The following is a 17,984-nucleotide window of genomic DNA, read 5'->3' on the forward strand; positions in this document are numbered from 1 at the left end:
GAGTAGTCTGACTTGGAGTCTGGAGTCATGCATCGCTTGATACATCGTACGCATACACCCGCTGTCAATAATAATTTTTTTTTTTTTTGCTCAATACTAGTTGATTACCTTATCTGAATCAGCTGACACTGCGAAAGCAGCAACTGGCTGCATAGAAGCATAAACAACAACGCGTTTCTGCAACGGTGCCACATTGTTAGTGTTTTGTATTTCTACACAATAGATTTTTACTATCATTCTCTTTCTTGCATTATATTTTCTTGTATGTGTCTTTTGTTATATACTCACATGTTGTTATAAAACACTGTAGAGCTATGAATGTTACAATGCATGCTGGGAACATATATCACGGTACACTTAGACATTGCGGTAAATGCTGCAGTTATTTACCACATACCATGCAGTAAAATACTGTGAAGTGATTATACTTCAATTAAATATAGTTTCCACTGGATCATGGGATTCTGGTTGTCGTCACAGACTAGAAACAGAGTTACTATATGCTTTTTTTCAATCAACATTTTCATTCATTGTGGCATTGATAAGTCACACAAGGAAAATGAGAGCTCTTTTGGCTCGCAAAAGAAGTAGGCCAAGTTTCACATTTGAACAGTTATTACAGGTAGGTAGTAGTACTGGTAGGTGATTAAAAACATTTATCTTAGCTTCGCAAGAGGCCAACATTTCATGGCGCAATGCATGCTGGGAGCTCTGTGTGACATCAACCAAAATCCCATGATGCAGTGGAAACTGTAGTTAATTACTGTATAATCACTTTAAAGTATATTACGAGTGTACTATCCTTCTGCTTTGTGCCCCGCGGTTCAGGCATTATGTCAACGAACAATTTCTTGGGATTTTATTTTGTAGTAAGGAAGATGCTTAGGAGTAAAACTATACATTGTATTTAGGAAATGGAGTGGAATAAAAGGGAAAGTTGCCAGAAATATAAATAACGAATTACAGTAGAGTACATGAAAATTCTACCTAAGTGTTTTTACTCCGTAACAAAAAAAGACTGCTTTGAGATAGCTAAGCTGTTAGTTATGGGTGTGAGTGGGGTCATTTGCCCCTTGGACCACAAAGTAAAAAAAGAAAAGAAACAATCGTATGTCCAGATTGTATGCAAATGCAACAACAAATAAGGGACCTCAAATGGCTCCAGTAATGAAGCCTTCTCATTTCCAGTTCAATGTCATATTCATGAAAAAGGAGTGAAACCGTCAAAACAAGCCAAGAGCAAAATCAAATTCTGCAAGAAAACAACTCTTTTGTTGGGTTACACCATTGTGAGATGATCCATGACACGTAAACTCCTCCGACCTACCATTTTCCATTTTTGTTTTTCGTTTTCTACTCCTCAGCTTGTCCCAGGTGGACGCACGGCGCTGGCTGCTCGAAGGAATGTGACTGTCTTCGAGAACATTCCACTGGCTGTGACCCTAAGATGGGGAGCTGTATCTGTAAGCCTGCATACCACGGCTCACGATGTGAGGAAGGTATTGTCACTTCACAGGAAAACCGTTTTCAAAGTATTTATTTTGTGAGGCCGCAGCAACACTATGCAGGAGGCATGCTTCAATATGATTAACGTTCACAGGTCAACTGCCTGAATTCCAACGCATTTCTTTATCACCTTTTCATTGTCAGGTGTCCAAAAAGATCCACTTTATTCGTAATAGTGACGGCATTTAGAGCGGCGCTAACTCTAGCAGCTGAAAGACTAAGAAAGCCTTGTTACTGAGTCACTGCTCTGAAATGACTTTTATTTTATTTTATTTTTTTAAGCTATTCCTGTGATTGCTTACTGCGCTCCTGTTTATACGTAAACGTTTGTGCGTCCTAATGTAGAATGTGAGTCGGGCTTCTTTGGTGCAGGCTGTGAGCAGCTATGTGACTGCCCAGCTGGAGGGTCATGTGACCCCAGGACTGGAGAGTGCAGCCAACAATGTCCTGCGGGCCTTCACGGCGAGAGATGTCAGCTGGGTGAGACAATAAACCTCATCACATTTTCTCTTCAATGCAACTTAATTATGTGTCACCATTGGATCATGTAAATATCCCGCATAAACTCTGTTTTGGTTTTTGCGTTGATCATTTGGATTCAAAGGTTTGATTTGGTAAACACAGGAGAATTGTTGAAGCAGGTTCTTTACCTTACAGCGCCCTCATGTGGTTTTAATTCATAATCGAGGAGTACTGTAGCGTGTGTGAGCATGTGCATACTGTACTTGAAACGTGTCCACTAGTATGATGAACATTTGCATACTTGAATGCTTGTGTGAATATGTACTCCATTTAGTACGGGTAAAGTAACTATAAAAATGAACGGGTTTGATTGATCGAGTAGGTCAGACTCTGATGATGATGATTATTTGACTATTTTGACCATGCATGTCTTGAGGAAAACTTTTGTCATCATCCTCGTCTGATTTTTACACCTTTATGTTCAGAAAAGGACGTAATAGTATCACATGCTAACACCGCATGTTTTATTTATTTATTATTACTATTTTTTTTTACATTTTCTGCTATTCACGGAAGGTGCGGATGACACTTGTGGGCAGCGATGCGAAGAACAGAGCCAACATTTTGTGTGTGTGTGTGGGGGGGGGAGGGGAGGGGGGAGGGGGAAGTAATCATACTTAATCAATAGTGACGTTTATGTTCATTTTAGCCATCTTCAGCTGACCTCATTCATATTCCTTTTTTTTTTTTTGTCGATGGGGGCCATGACTGACAAGGGCCCTACAAAATAGTTATATATTTGCAGCATAGATATTGAGGGGCCCTATCTATCTATCTATCTATCTATCTATCTATCTATCTATCTATCTATCTATCTATCTATCTATCTATCTATCTATCTATCTATCTATCTATCTATCTATCTATCTATCTATCTATCTATCTATCTATCTATCGATCTATCTCTATCTATTTTTACCACGCAGGTGTCTCTGTGTGTCTCTGTGTGTGTGTTACTCAGTATGCTATATGCACACGCATAAATACCGAATACATTACAGTACAGTAATGTATGTTTTAAATTGGAGATAATAGTTTCAACAGTAAAAAAAAATTTATTCCACCAGAGGACGCTGCAGTTTTAGTTTTCTGATTTCACGACTCAACTGGAATAACTGAGGCATCCCGTCCGTCCATGTCATGTCAGAGGCAAAACTATTTGCAAACCGCACAAATTCCATAATGGAATGTGTATTGTATCCTCCACTGTACTTTATGATTTATCATGCGTCTTTTATTTGATTCAGTTATTAGTCAAAGTCTCTTAACGATTGGGTAGAATTGTTCAAGCAATGGTCTTTTGACTAAGTTGTAAAATTTACTGTAACTGTACCATGAGGCCCAAAGCTTCGTGCCACTTCAGCAGTAGATATTGCCCTAAGAATTATAGAATGATATTGCACTAAGAAGCCATTTCCCACTGGAGCAGAGCCTCTTGTCCCTAGTCATAACATTCTAATGATACACGTCACTCTGATTGGACCACACTGCGGAAACAGACCTATCAGTCCGTCTCGGTTCTGTTTTCTGGAGGCCCCTCAGGCTGAGGTGTTCAGTTTCTCAGTCTGCTGGGCCTCTCCCTTCAGGAGAAATCAGAAAAAAAGGCCTGCACTGTGAGACGGACCAGATCTCATTTGGTATTTTCTTTCCTAGAAACAAAATAGAAAGATATGGCCTTCCCTTTCGGTGGGATATTTTAGTCCACGCACATGATAAAATAATGAGATTCACGGCAAAGAGTACATGACTGTAGAAACGTGTTAGTATGGCAGAAACATTGTTTCACTGAGCGTTTATGGGGTCCTGCGACTGCTTAACTTTTTTTTTTTTTTTTACAATGGAAGCAGACCGTTATGCTGACACTGGCCCTAACTGTTGCTTGCTTTTGCAAATTTGATATCCAATTCAAAATAATTTGTGAATGTGTAAAGAAAAAAAAAAGAAAAGAAAAAAATGACTGTTGCTAAACTGTTGTGCTAGATTGTTGTGTGTTGTCTTCTTTCAGCGTATCAACGTTAAATGGCACCTGGAAGTTCTATTCTGTGTTCTCTCTGTCAGTTCTATTTCTGTGGTCTCTGCTACCCGACTGTGTGGTCCTGTATGGACCTGCTTTATGGGCTGACAGCACTCTTTTTTTTTTACACAAGCAGGGATCTGGAAATAATCCTCCCGTTTTAAAGAGCTCATTTAGTCCAGAGATGGAGTCTTTCAGTGATGACACAGTATGTAGTTGTGGACCAATTCCTCTGTGCCTACCGATAAACTTCGAGAGAGGAAGTGGGATGGTTTTAAACTAACGCGCTAGTGATGTTGGCACGGTATACCACTGGTTAGCACATGCGCCTCACAGTTCTGAAGACCCGAGTTCAAATCCGGCCTTGCCTGTGTGGAGTTTCCATGTTTTCCCCGTGCCTGCGTGGGTTTTCAATGAGTACTCGGGTGTCCTCCCACATCCCAAAAAACATGCACGATAGGTTAATTGAAGGCTCTGTCCAAAGGTGTGAATGTGAGTGTGAATGGTTGTTTGTTTGTATGTGCCCTGCGATTGGCTGGTGACCAGTTCAGGGTGTACGCTGCCTCTTGCCCGAAGATAGCTGGGATAGGCTCGAAGATCCGGATCTTTGAAGCGAACGATGAGAGCCGGCTCATGATTGGGAGCTGCTTTCGAAACAGAGCAAGGGGCCAGAGAAAACATTAATATGCTGGTAACAAAATAGTTCGGAAAATCAGTGATAGCAGACAAAGGAGTAAAATCTGGATCCATTTAAACTTTATTGACAAAGGCAGTGTAAAGTCTGCAGGAAAAAAAAAATCTCTTATCAGGCTAGCTCCACAAACATGCTGCAAAGGGCACCCAAGAGAGGGGGGGGGGGGGGTTACACCCCGGATTGATCGCAAGCCATTTGCAGGGCACATGTAGAAAAATAATAATCGTTCACACTCACATACGGGCAATTTAGAGTCTTCAATTAACCTACCATGCATGTTTTTACAATGTGGGAGGAAACCGGAGTACCTGGAGAAAACCCACGCAGGCACGGGGAGAACATGCAAACTCAACACAGGCCAGGAAGGATTTGAACCCGGGTCCTCAGAACTGTGAGGCAGATGTGCTAACCAGTCGTGCACCGTGCTACCTGATTCGGTTTCATTTCACTTTCAATAATAAAGTTAAAAGCTTAAACTAATTGTGAATACATTTTTGTATTTAATTTTATTGTCGCACCAAGTAGAGTGAATAAAATAAAGACGTATTTTTATAATATGAAATTTTTTTGGGTGTTTGTTTCTGCATTAGTATGCATAATTTTACATTATTTGTGTGTAATAAATTAATTAAAATTAAAATTGACCTGATCATAAACTTCAACAACAATAAACACCACACAATAAGCAGTACTTTTGAAACAGTGTTTCCCTAGAACTCATTTATGTTGGCAGCATCCTCAGTGGGCCCGCTTTAACGGCATCACAGCCGAACCACTGCAGATGCCAAGACGGCTGAGACGTCACGCTGTCAGCGTGGGAACACAATGATGGGCATGGCTGAAAGGACTGTATTTCGCTCACATCGAGGCTGCGGGTTTAAAGTGGTAGTGCACAGCGTCACCAGAAGTAGGAAATGATGGATACTGAAGGGAACACCCTGAGTATATGAAACCACCAAAATGCCACATTTCTGGTGCGCCCCAATTTGTGGCTTCCCTTGGTTGCATGGTCCACTGCTTCCTTTATGGCTAGAGGAGGTCTATTGAAGAACTGCTCAATGCTGAGATAATTGGGTCAGATTCTATCCAAAACCACCTCTGGCTCCATTTTCTCCATGCAACATACAGTACAGGTATATATAACATATATAAAATGGAGCTCATCTGCCAAACAATCTTCATTTGGTTTGTAAGAAAATTATACACCATATTTGGTACTCAATTTCTTGCGTATTTTAAGGTTTTATCATTTAGATGAACAAATTATTTATTTAAAAAAAATTGGAAAAATATTTAAAATTGATATAAACTAAATAATAAATTCATGCTGCATTTGCACCTTTATATGCACCAGTCCAAATTCAATAAACTCTGTTGAAGGGGACATTTTTGTCTGTGATGAATGAACAGAATTCAGTTACGTGGAACCCATTTTTTTTCTCATTTGACAAATCTAGGAGAAATAAAAAAATACTCAAAAACAACTGGAATTGCCCGTTGTAGACTACCACAATTTATCCTACAAGACATGCTGCAATTGTTAAAGATACTGTAAGCGTAGGCCTACCATATATAACATAAATAATGAAAACTGCTAAATGAGCATGAACTATGCACAAATCTCTTCTGCAGTGGAAATGTTCATGATACGACTGACTAAAGTACTGGGACGGCTCTGGATGAGGAGCATTTGTTTACCAAACATAGTCTGTGTCGACCCAACTACACTCTTGAACAATTCTTTCTCTTGGTTTGACAATGAGAAACAGACGCTTCCACCAAGCCACAGAGTGTCATGTCGGTGCAAGTAGGCGCAGTAACCTGGTTCTGTTTAGTTGTGCGTTGGTGGGGCCTGCGGACTCAGCAGGTGCTCGAATTATGGTCTCTCCTACCACAAAAAGGCAACGGCCTCCGAGCTGCTGCCAACTTTGATGTGTCCCAGATCCACCACACGTGTGCGAGATGAACTCACTTAATGAACGCAGATGCTCTATAAATTAATGCTGCAATTTGATATTGCCATATTCACTTGGTGGTCAGACAGCGAAGACAAGTAGAAGAAAAAGAACTGAATGAGATAAGGGGAATGAGAGATTTAAAATATATATATATTATTACAATAATTATTATTTTTTTGGGTGATGTTCCCAATTCTAACCATTCGAATGTTTAATCTCGACCCGCAGTGTGTCCGGACGGCTTTTACGGTCTTGACTGTGGCCAGATGTGTGAGTGCCAGAATGGTGCCCGATGCCACCACATCACAGGAGCCTGCCAATGCACCGCTGGCTGGGCAGGACCTCACTGCATTCTGGGTAATGTAAGCCACATCATTAAAATGGGGTGTGAGGGAGGTCCTCATTGCTGAACATCCTCTCCTTAAGCACAACTGAGATGTGTTTGTGAACAATTATCCCGAGAATGAGACATTAGCAATAACATTTTGGGGGTAGGGTAAGTTTAGAGAAAGGAGGCACACACCCTGGACCATACACGGTTTAACTTAGGTCTGCTCTGACTGAGAAAGTACAGTGATGAACAAACGAAACGTCTCAAGACTATTTTTGTTGCTTTATATGCGCTTTCCAAGTTTAAAAAAAAAAACAATTTTCATTATTATTATTATTATTATTATTATTGTTTAACAAAAATCTAAATTTCCGGTCCCAAACTGGGAGTTTAAATCTCCAAAAAGTGCTGTGAAATGCCACTCAGAATTTCCTTGTCTCTTTTGGGACAAATAGATTTAGCTGTATGTGACTTCAAATAAATGTCTAAATAAGTAAAAGTCAGTTAAAAGCTCAATAAAGATTAATTCCAGATCCTGATTCTTCATGTAGTATGAAAACAGTACTACAATAATACGCATCTGGAAATTCCTTTAGGATTGATAATATGTATATTATTAAATTAATACCACTATAACAGTGTGTATAGAAGACATTTTCATATTTACACTAAAAAAAGTACTTCATTTTCAGTTGCACTGAAGTAAAATGTTAGTTCCATGTTTGAATCATGTGCAAACGATATACATGTTGGAACTGAGTACATTCAAAGGCCTTTTTTTCCCACTGTAGTTCCAGCATGAGTGTGCTCATGCATCACACATCAGCATTGTCTCTCTCATTTAGAATCTATGCTTCATTTCTAGCACATGGCGGCATTGTAAGCTTGTGCTTTTTTTGGATGGGATTATAAAACCTTCGGTGTCAAAGCAATTTTTGCAATAGGCACTGACTAAGTAAGCATAAAATAAACTTGACAAAGCGCTCTTGCATTCTGAATGTAAACGAATGCGTCTGTTTCGTTCTTGAAGCTTGTTCCAGCGGATTGTTTGGTGAGGGCTGCGAGCAGAAGTGTGACTGTGTCCATACCTCGGGTTGCCACCATGTGACGGGCCACTGCCAATGTGAGCCCGGTTGGAGAGGAGCCAAGTGTGACAAACGTAAGTGTGGAAAACACCGAGGGAATCGAATATGAATGAAGACACATTTAGTTACGTGTCAACTGTGTGATTGCATGCATGTGAACTGCCAGCTTGTCTCTTGGGGTTCTTTGGCGCCTCATGTGCCCAGCGATGTCAGTGCCAAGCCGGTGTGTCATGTCATCACGAGAACAGGGATCTGTGGATGCCCTGCTGGACTCACGGGGCCCGACTGTGAGAAAAGCAAGAATGACGAGACAAATGTATTTTTACAAAACAAGCTTAATGCCAAAAATAATGTGAAGAAAAATTCTCTCGTGAGGTTTCAATGGGAAGTGGTCAGTCAGGCAAAGTAAACCTTCTACCACACTTGGTGAAATTAGGTTACAGTAAGCGTCAATACTTTTTCCTCAAGGTCAGATCTGCAAAATATAATCCGGAGGTATGATTACTGGATTCCAAGGCAAATGTTTATACCTTGTCTAAAGCCCCAAAAGTTCCCAGTGATGTAAAAGTCAAGTGTCGAGCATCAACCGTACACTTGAGCATTTCGCCGTAGTGACGAGCCGTTGTACAAAATGTTTTTTTTAGCAAGGCCTTCTGACCAAAAAAAACAAAACAAACACTATCAGAAGCACGCACCGACATTTAAAACCTCAATTCTAATATGTGACCCATGAAATTGTATTGATTTCTTCCAAACCGCTATTCTCTTCATTTTGTAGTCTTTCAAACAACTTGATACTGAGGTTTGATATTTTGACGATATGTATCCCTGCGGCCTCCAAGTGAAGATTGCCAAAGAAAGATAGTTCATTCTTTGAGAACTATTCTCTCTCAGTGATAAGGCGACAACTTGACTGCCTTTCCCCCTTGAAAGTTTTCTCCCTATTTTACTGTGCACAAACTCTGTATAGTTGTCAGAAATAATATCACCACAATGCATATGTATCTACTTACATAATGTATATACCAAAGTATGCACAGTATCATTATTGCAATATTAGCAAATTTGTTTTGACTTTATAGTCCTGGAAAAGGTATTCCCTGCCAATACCAGCAGCAAACGCTCACAGTTCCATTATTTTATGTAACGTTTCATCGTGTGGTCCGTCGCATTTACGTAGCAGCCCACCCCCAGCACCACCTCAGCTCCTTTCCTTTCCTCACACGCTCCCCAGACATCTGATAAATGTTACACACCAGTTGCCAAGTAAAACAGAAGGCATTGTTTTTGTCTCCTCGGCAGCGGATAAGAGCTTTTGGAAGGCAGACATGCATAATGACAGCTCCGTAATTGCCTCTTTAGTCTGGAGTCTTTTCTTATCTGTTCCCCACGCTGCCTGCTGCTGCCTGACTGGCGATCTCACCCGCAAATGTGTTTGGTTCACAGATTCGTGCACTATGACTGATGGTCGGAGGATTGCGTTCATTCTTGTTGCAAGCACAAATGCTTGCATGGAGAAAGGGTGTGTGAAAAAATGTTACCAAGTGTTCGCCATCTGGGTTTGGGCAACAGAGAATGTTGATGAGTTTTGTGACGGGTCGACAGTAAAAGTACGTATAGGGTCATGCAGTACAGTGAGGCAAGAAAAGGAGACGCCAATGAAGTTGGGACATTGTGTAAAACGTAAATAAAAACAGAATGCATTGATTTGCAAATCTTTTTCTAACATTGATTGATGTTGAGGTTGAATGTTTTGTTTTTTGTTTATGTTGTATGTGCATCTGCGCTGGACATTTAGAAAATGCAACAAAGATAGGGCAACTTCTGTCGTAGCGCAGTCCGCAAGCCTTTAATGCTCCACACAACTTTTTCATTTTAATGCATCGCCTAAAATGTGATTTACGCTTTTTATTACTTGTGGTTTGGCCTGCAGAAGTGCGTCGACTGAATGCAGGTTGTACTGTTGCATAAAAAGTCTAAAACCCCCTGTTCAAATCACAGGTTATTGTGGTATTAAAAAAATGAGACCGCAATAAATCATTTCAAAACTCTTTCCACCATTAAAGTAAATAACCTGTTCAACAATTATTGACTAGTGGCCCAAAAAAGTTCATCCTTTGTATCATTTGACCACAACACATTTCCCACATGGATTTGGGAATTTTCAAGTACTATATCTTTAAAAAAAAAAATTTAAAACAAGATTGAGCTTTTCGGCAAGGTGTGTGCTGACTCCAATTCAACATGAGTTTGAATGTGAATGGTTCATTCTGAACACAGCCACAAAGCCCTGTTCTTAGCATGCATGCATGCTAACGTGCATGTTGTACTGGTTATAGGTCACATTAATGAGAAAAAGTTGTTTTGAAATGATGTATCTTGGTCAGAGATGGGCTCAAGTCACATGTGCAAGTGTCAAGTCAAGTATTAAGTCATAACAAGTCCCAAGCAAGTCCCAAGTCATTTTGGTTATTTTTGCAGAGCAAGTCAAGTTTGACTAGTTTTAACTAGTTTTAATATAATTGTATTGAGGGTATATATATTTTTTTTTTAACTCCCCAATTTTGCGGTTCCCCCAGGAGGCCATGTCACCCTTAGCATGTGCCTATATTTACCTAATGCATTCTGAAGCTAAATGTGAACAGGGGTGTGTAAACTTTTTGTATATTGTAATTAATCCGTATTTTTGTTCTTTTATGTTAGCTTGTCCAGCTGGCACGTTTGGGAACAACTGTAGTCAGCTCTGTCAGTGTTCAGGAGACCATGTACAGTGCCATCCAGTTGCGGGGAACTGTAGTTGTTTACCTGGTTACTATGGGACAAGCTGTGCGTTACATGAGTACACTTTTAAGACCACTTTATTCCTTCTTGAATACTGAAATATAATTCTTAAGGATTCCTTAGTTTCATATGTCCAGGCATTGGGAGAATCCAACCTAGGGCCCTTCAGTCATAGGCCATATTTGTAACCATTCATTTAGCTCACCTCATTTTACATTAGTCACCACACCACACTTGATATGGTTCCTTCCACGTATTCTATTGGGCTATATCTCTTTAGGATGTCGCCCAGGCTCCTATGGACCAAATTGCAAGTCTCGATGCAGTTGTCTCAATGGTGGTCGCTGCGATTTCAGGACGGGGACCTGCCACTGTCCTCCAGGTTTCATTGGAGCGGACTGCAGCTCACGTACGTTTGTAACCTCAACACCTTCCTTTCTTGGCTTTATCTAACCATCCATCCATCCATCTATCCTCTGTACCGCTTATGCTGTTCTGTGCGGGAGCTTTAGTGCGTGAGGTAAGGGCAAAACCTGGTGCATCCTGATTGTTGTGCAAGCACAAAGCTTGCCAGTTTGGTATCGGCGTAGCAAGGGCGTGCCCTTGGAGATGCCCCTGGTGGAGTGAGAATTTGGTGTGAGAAAGTCCATCTAAACTTATGCCTTCAGAGACCACGGCTAACTTTTGGCGCAGCTGGTCTAACGCGATTTTGGTGAATTTGATTGACAGATACGTGAAATCCACCGACGTGGTTGCATTTCATTCATAAATATGTGAACAGCGTGCATTGAAACCTGTGAATCATTGCAAACATTAATTCATTAAATGTATTATTATTATTGTCATTATTATAATTTTTAAAAATCATCCCACTGGCCGCGGAACAGCTATGGGGGGGACACGCACAGGAATGATCAAAGTATGAGGCGGTCTCCAAGTACCCTCTTCACGGCGGACATTTGTGATCTCCTCCCAAGCCAACCTTACATTATTTGCCCATGGAGGTCTGCTTGCAGTTCCTTAAAAATGTACTTTGCGCGCTTCGAGTTATCCGTTTCTTCTTTGCTGTGTCACTTGCGCGCTGGATTTAAAGGGAATGAGAGGTGCTGCTTCGATTGTACAGATTTGAAGTCGGCTGTGAACACGCCCACACCAGCGCAGACGTCCCTCTTTGAAATCCGCTTCAGTAAGCCGGTCCACGAAATTACCAACACCCGGTCTAACCGGCCTCTTTGCACGTTACGCCACGCACAGACATGCCATTTAATCAATAATTGTTATTTTTGTTATCATTACTGTACCAGTTATTAACTGCCTTCTTGCATAATCTAAAAAAAAAAACAGAACGATTTAAAATAAGCCGTAGAGGAGGGGTAACCATGTCTGTGGAAAGTAGCCTGAGTACCCAAATCGCATTCACCCCGGTACAAAGAGAACATACAGACTCACAAACAAAGCGTAAACGAACTTATAACATTGCTACCAATTCTGTGCTCCAAAAATATCAAATGATAATAAATTGTTGGGGATGATGACTATACTGACTAATTCCTCGTTTCTCCCCCTGCAGAATGCCCGAGTGGATACTATGGCAAAGACTGTGCTAAGGTGTGTTCTTGTGGGGAAGGTGGTCAGTGCCACCCAACAAATGGAAGATGTATTTGTGCAATTGGGAGAATGGGGCAATCCTGTCAAGGTACTGAAAGCCATCACTGATGACAAAAACAGACTTTTTTAATGATGACTTGTCACTCTACTTTTTTTTTTTTACTTTATTTTACATCCAAACGGCAAGTCAGTATATAGACCTAAGAGGGAACTGAATTAGTTACATTTTAAAAGTAAAAATGTTTTAAGGCTGAGTGTTTACCTCACAGTAAATTGCTAACGCATAGCATTTGTGTTGAGCCTTGAAGTTGGACATTTGATCAGTTTCTTGAGTAAATATACACTTAAAGTAACACATTCTATCTAGTGTTGGGCCTCTAATGGCCACAGACTGCTTTCCTGGGAAACAGAAGCCAATCTGGTTTATCAGCATTTGAGCAAATGTGAGGGGGTTTCCAGCCCATGATGCACTCTGTACTCGCTTCTTTATCCCCTTACACGTACTGTATGTGTATTCACCGACTCTGAAATGTCTCTTGTTAAATGTCTACAAAGACCTATAGCTCGTTTTCTGTGTTCCATGTCACTGGATTTGGCAAGGAAAGCAAATAAATACACAGGGAAATCAAAGACATCTTGCTTGTTGTTTTCCTAAACTAAATTGCCCAGAGAAACATGATTATTCTTTATATCAGTGCCAAATTAGACTACTTTGCCTGTCTTTAATGACCTGTTGATTAAATAAACATGAACGTTTTGTCTTCGAGTGCTTACACAAGGGCTTCATGTTCTCTCTGCTTTTCAGTGCATTGTCATGCAAGGCAAGCAGTCAATTGCTGATTGCTTTTTGTTAGTTGGTCAACGGACAGAGCACACAGAACACACAATGTTGGAACAATATCGCCCAGCACGTTAGGATATTCTTGATCAAATGAATCCTATAGACATGCTCACGCTTGTTCTGTACTCTACAGAGTGCCATTGTCCGTTGTTGCATTGTTCTGACACGGTTGTAATTAACGCTGCAACGTTCCGTCTTCTAAATGTTCTGTTTTTTGGGGCTTGTTCGGAATGATTGAACATTGGTGTTCTGTTACATTCATCTGATGTTTTCTGATTGCTGTTGTAATGTCCTGATGCATTGTCAATATTTCTCCAGTCTGTCCCAGGGGGCGTTACGGCCTGCAGTGCCGATACACACGCAGATGTCAAAATGGTGGCCAGTGTGATCATATAGATGGTAAATGCACATGTGGCCTTGGCTGGACCGGACCGGACTGTGATACAGGTTAGGGTTACAGTAGATTTGACAGTAGATGATAATCGTCCTTTTCTGATAGTATATCATTCTACTCCAAACACAGAACCACTTGAACTCAAAATGTAAACTGGCATAAGGCACAGTAATTGCCTTCAGAGTGTCATTTTTCATGTGTTGATTGTCCATGAATTGTATGTACATAATACCACTGGTAACAAATATTTGAATGAATACCACTAACGGTTTTTGTCATCCATTTTGTGTGTAGCCTGTTCACAGGGGAAATACGGTGTTAATTGTTCCCAAGACTGTCCTTGCCTCAATGGTGGGACATGTGACCGCTTTATTGGCAGCTGCAACTGTACAGCTGGGTACTACGGCCACTCCTGTCAACATAGTATGCAAACACACCTTTGTGTGTTTTTTTCCCCCCATTATCATTCTCATTATTTTCTCAGCTAAACCCTGAACATTTTTTTAATTTGAGGTAAAACTATATATAATATTTTCTATTTCTAGGATGCCCACTTGGATATTTTGGTGTGAATTGTGGCCTTACTTGCGATTGTAAGTCTGGGCAGACCTGCGATCACGAGACGGGACAATGTGTGTGCCTACCAGGCTACGATGGGCCTCAGTGCCAAAGCCGTGAGTACTTATTTGAATGTCCAATGAGCATTATAACATTGAGTGATACATATGAATCAATAAAATGGATGCTCCGTGTTTTAAATGGCATGAATTTGTATAGCCCTTAATCATGAGAGACTCTCAAAAGGCTTCACAAGACACACAGTTGACAAAAATTGACAACATCCGCTGATGTAAATCCCCCATGGTCAGACAATCATAATTTGGATAATTACAAAAATTGTACAAACAATATTGTATTCTAACTACAGCGCATACCTGTCAAGTGACTTCCAGTTTTGCTTTTGCGCTACTTTGAAACACCCTACGGGAACTCAATCATTAAAGTTAATCAATCAATGTATGAAAACTTAAATCAGGTGGTTCACAATTCATTACCATAACGCAGGCTGCAAGAATATGTTGTTTTACATTTTATTTGGTGACGGGAATGTCCGTTAACGTCAGTGTTCGATATGGGACTGATAAAAATTCAATACCAAACCCATTTTAACTGGACTTAGAAAATGATTTACAGTACGTCGACCCTGAGAATAATTTCCTCTCTGATGCAAACGGCAACTGCTGCTATTGTACAAAATTATTACAATTAGTGCACATGATTTTTTGCTCTGGGGAGAAGTAAGTAAAACGAAATAAAATAATGTTTCAGTTTGTAGTAACAGATGATAAAGGAAGCTGAAACGCTCACATCAGCGATATACAGTACCGTGTACAAAACAAAGATCACTGCTGTAACTACCGACAGTATATCCCGCCCCAAAAGCAATATGAATAGTTCATAATGACGATATAGAGATCACAGCAATAACAACATTTCTAAACATTACATTTTACTCATCTGATTCACTTTCAAACAGCCCAAATAATGTATAAAGTAATAAGCAAGAGTCCCTGGTAATATTAAAAAATACAAAATATAAATAGCTAAATGCTTGTATTATGTTATTGTTGTTCTGTTAGGTATATAGAAAAACCAGCTGGTAACTATTAAAGTGGTTTAGGAATCATAACAACAAATCGTATGCTTCTTTACACCTTTTCAGACATGTTCAGAAAAAAAGGGTGTTTGTGTGTGTGCATGCATGCTTGCGGTCGCGTGAGTGTGTGTGTGCGCTCTTATCTTATTCTCATTTTTTTGTGAATTTTGTTTGCTGCAAGAAACAGTATACGGCCACCGGGATTCCTAACGCCGACATGGACAGACGTGAGCATGCGTGAATAGAACAGGTCGAAAATGTCTGCGGGCTTGTTCTGTCGGGAGAGACAGACAGGCCTGAAGGAAGGTGGGAGAGCAGAGGGACTGGTTATTTGATGACAGACATGTGTTTCCCCACTGCGTAATGCATTCCTCTTCCATCTCTGTGCCCTCCTGCCTGCTTGCTAGGATGTCACACACGGTGCGAGCGCTTAAATGGCCATTTCAGTCACAGCAGGAGGGACAACCAGCACTGAAACATTTCTGGCTCTACCTGTGTATATGTTTTTGAGTAACAAAATGTGTACTTGTATTGCCTGATGCGAGTAAAAAACAAGAACAATAATACTTTTTAAAACATTTTTTAAGATTATACATTTGTGGACTACACTACCACTACTACCTTTCCACTTTCTGGTGTTGGCCTTTACAGTGAAACCTCCAAGTGCCATCTGTTCTCGAAAGTTTGTCAACCTCCGTTTTGCTGTCGCCATAATAAAAACTTTATTAACAATGTGAATGGTGAAATTAAAACAAAACAATATGAATTTGACAGTCATAACAGTTGTACTAGTATCAATTGATGTTAAGCATTGTTACTAGTATAGCATAAAAACAAAACAAAAATGTTAACTATCACAAGTATAAAAAGTTAACCATTGCTAATAGGAAAACAATAAAATGTAACATATAAATGTAAATAAATATAATATAATATAAATAAATCATATTGATTGGAACAAGTGTCACAAAATCCAAAGAAAAAGCAAAATGGGATGAATTGAGAGGTACGCTGTGGACATGCAGGATAATAAGCACGATGGTATGCATAACCATAGTTCAAGCTCCAAAGTGTTACATTTTTATAGGTGAATTTTCCCCTAAATAAATTGGTAGAATTATGACGTATTTATTTTGTTCAGTGTCTTTAGATTTATTAACAACTGTGTGTGTGTGTGTGTGTGTGTGTGTGTGGGTAAAGACATTCTCTCAGGTCTGAAGAAATGAAGAGCTTTTTAAAAATGTATTATTTATCTTCGTTTATTTTGCTTCCCAGGATGTGAAGCCGGCAAGTTTGGCTCTAAGTGTGAAAGGTCATGTGACTGTTCAGGTGGCTCATGTGACCCGTCCACTGGACGTTGCCTCTGTTCTCCCGGAAGGACGGGACAGAGGTGTGAAAAAGGTAGATTTGCTTTGACTCATAACACATACGGTGGCGGACATCTTTTATCCATCTTTCTGTCTTTTCTTGTCTTGTGTCAGAGTGCAGTGGGGACCGATTCGGACCAGACTGCTCTCTGTCTTGCCAGTGTTCTCACGAGGCCCGCTGTGACGGGGTGACTGGACGCTGCCGTTGCCCACTCACCTGGCTGGGCCCCACCTGTGGTGAAGGTAGCACACATGCCCCTCTTTCAATAGCTGCGTGTCACTCCTGACAGTTATTTTAATGTGCACCCAGCATGGAGTCAGACTTGAGTCTGTCTTCCTTCTACTTCGTCAAAGACGAGCTCACCAGAACATTTGCTTCTGATCTTCAACTTGTGCAGATTTCTCATTTCCCTTTCAGCGTTGCTTCACCCGAACACGAGGACAGCCGAACCTTTCCATGTCCCGGAGAAAGAGAAGCGCGGCCAGTCAAAGTGTATAAACGCCAGCATTACAACACAAGAGCCTGGAGCTCAAGACGATCCACTGATAAACTTGACCCGTGAGCCGGCCTCAGAGAACCGCAAATTGTAACCTTTAAAAGGACTCTGTCTATCTAGATACGCTGTTATAAAGGGGAATCGCTTACTGTGTGCACAATCGAAGTATAAAGTCATTGAATGAATACATTTTGAAACCCGTTGATTGACTGACCATCTGCCCGGGGCGTAGTCCTCCTTTTGCCCAATCAGCTGCGATCGGCTCCCCGCAACTGTGTGCATGATGTATTTATTTCAGCACATTTGCCACGGAGTCAGAATTGAGCTAACGGCCGTAGCAGAGATGTACACATTTGACAAACACAAGTTAATTGCCAAGCTAAAGCCAAGTTTTGTCTTCCTGCATATACACTTAGTAATCTGTTGTGGTATAAAATTGCACCGCATCATGCTGAGGTGTTTCTAGTATTTTGGTTTCATAATTTAAGTACACGAGAGTAATACACAAAACATGTACTGTATATATAAAGGGGCAAATGTGTATACTGTATTACAATTTGCATATATGCATCTATTTGGCTGACTCATTTTTCTGTGTTATACTGTTGTATTATATGTTTCTTTTAAAAATATTATAGCCAGTATCTGATTGCCTTAGATGAGGGGATTCTCTTTGGCCTCACTTAAGAAAACACTACCATGTGTTAATTGAGTACGTAGATTTTCCAG

The 17,984-nt window shown here is 40.4% G+C and overlaps 1 protein-coding gene across 1 annotated transcript in view; it reads left to right on the forward strand.

The window, feature by feature from the left end:
- Positions 1-17,698, forward strand: part of megf6 (multiple EGF like domains 6) — a 46,829-nt gene extending 29,131 nt beyond the window's left edge. The window contains exons 17-28 of the mRNA XM_061681697.1: positions 1,365-1,499; positions 1,852-1,986; positions 6,923-7,051; positions 8,056-8,184; positions 11,172-11,300; positions 12,462-12,587; positions 13,659-13,787; positions 14,029-14,157; positions 14,280-14,408; positions 16,667-16,792; positions 16,873-17,001; positions 17,177-17,698. Of these exons, the coding sequence (XP_061537681.1) occupies positions 1,365-1,499; positions 1,852-1,986; positions 6,923-7,051; positions 8,056-8,184; positions 11,172-11,300; positions 12,462-12,587; positions 13,659-13,787; positions 14,029-14,157; positions 14,280-14,408; positions 16,667-16,792; positions 16,873-17,001; positions 17,177-17,349 (1,598 nt within the window). The 3' untranslated portion in view covers positions 17,350-17,698. The remainder of the gene's footprint in view (positions 1-1,364; positions 1,500-1,851; positions 1,987-6,922; positions 7,052-8,055; positions 8,185-11,171; positions 11,301-12,461; positions 12,588-13,658; positions 13,788-14,028; positions 14,158-14,279; positions 14,409-16,666; positions 16,793-16,872; positions 17,002-17,176) is intronic.
- Positions 17,699-17,984: the final 286 nt, after the last annotated feature.

The sequence above is a fragment of the Phycodurus eques genome, chromosome 7 (assembly GCF_024500275.1).
Source record: "Phycodurus eques isolate BA_2022a chromosome 7, UOR_Pequ_1.1, whole genome shotgun sequence".
NCBI classification, from domain to species: Eukaryota; Metazoa; Chordata; class Actinopteri; order Syngnathiformes; family Syngnathidae; genus Phycodurus; species Phycodurus eques.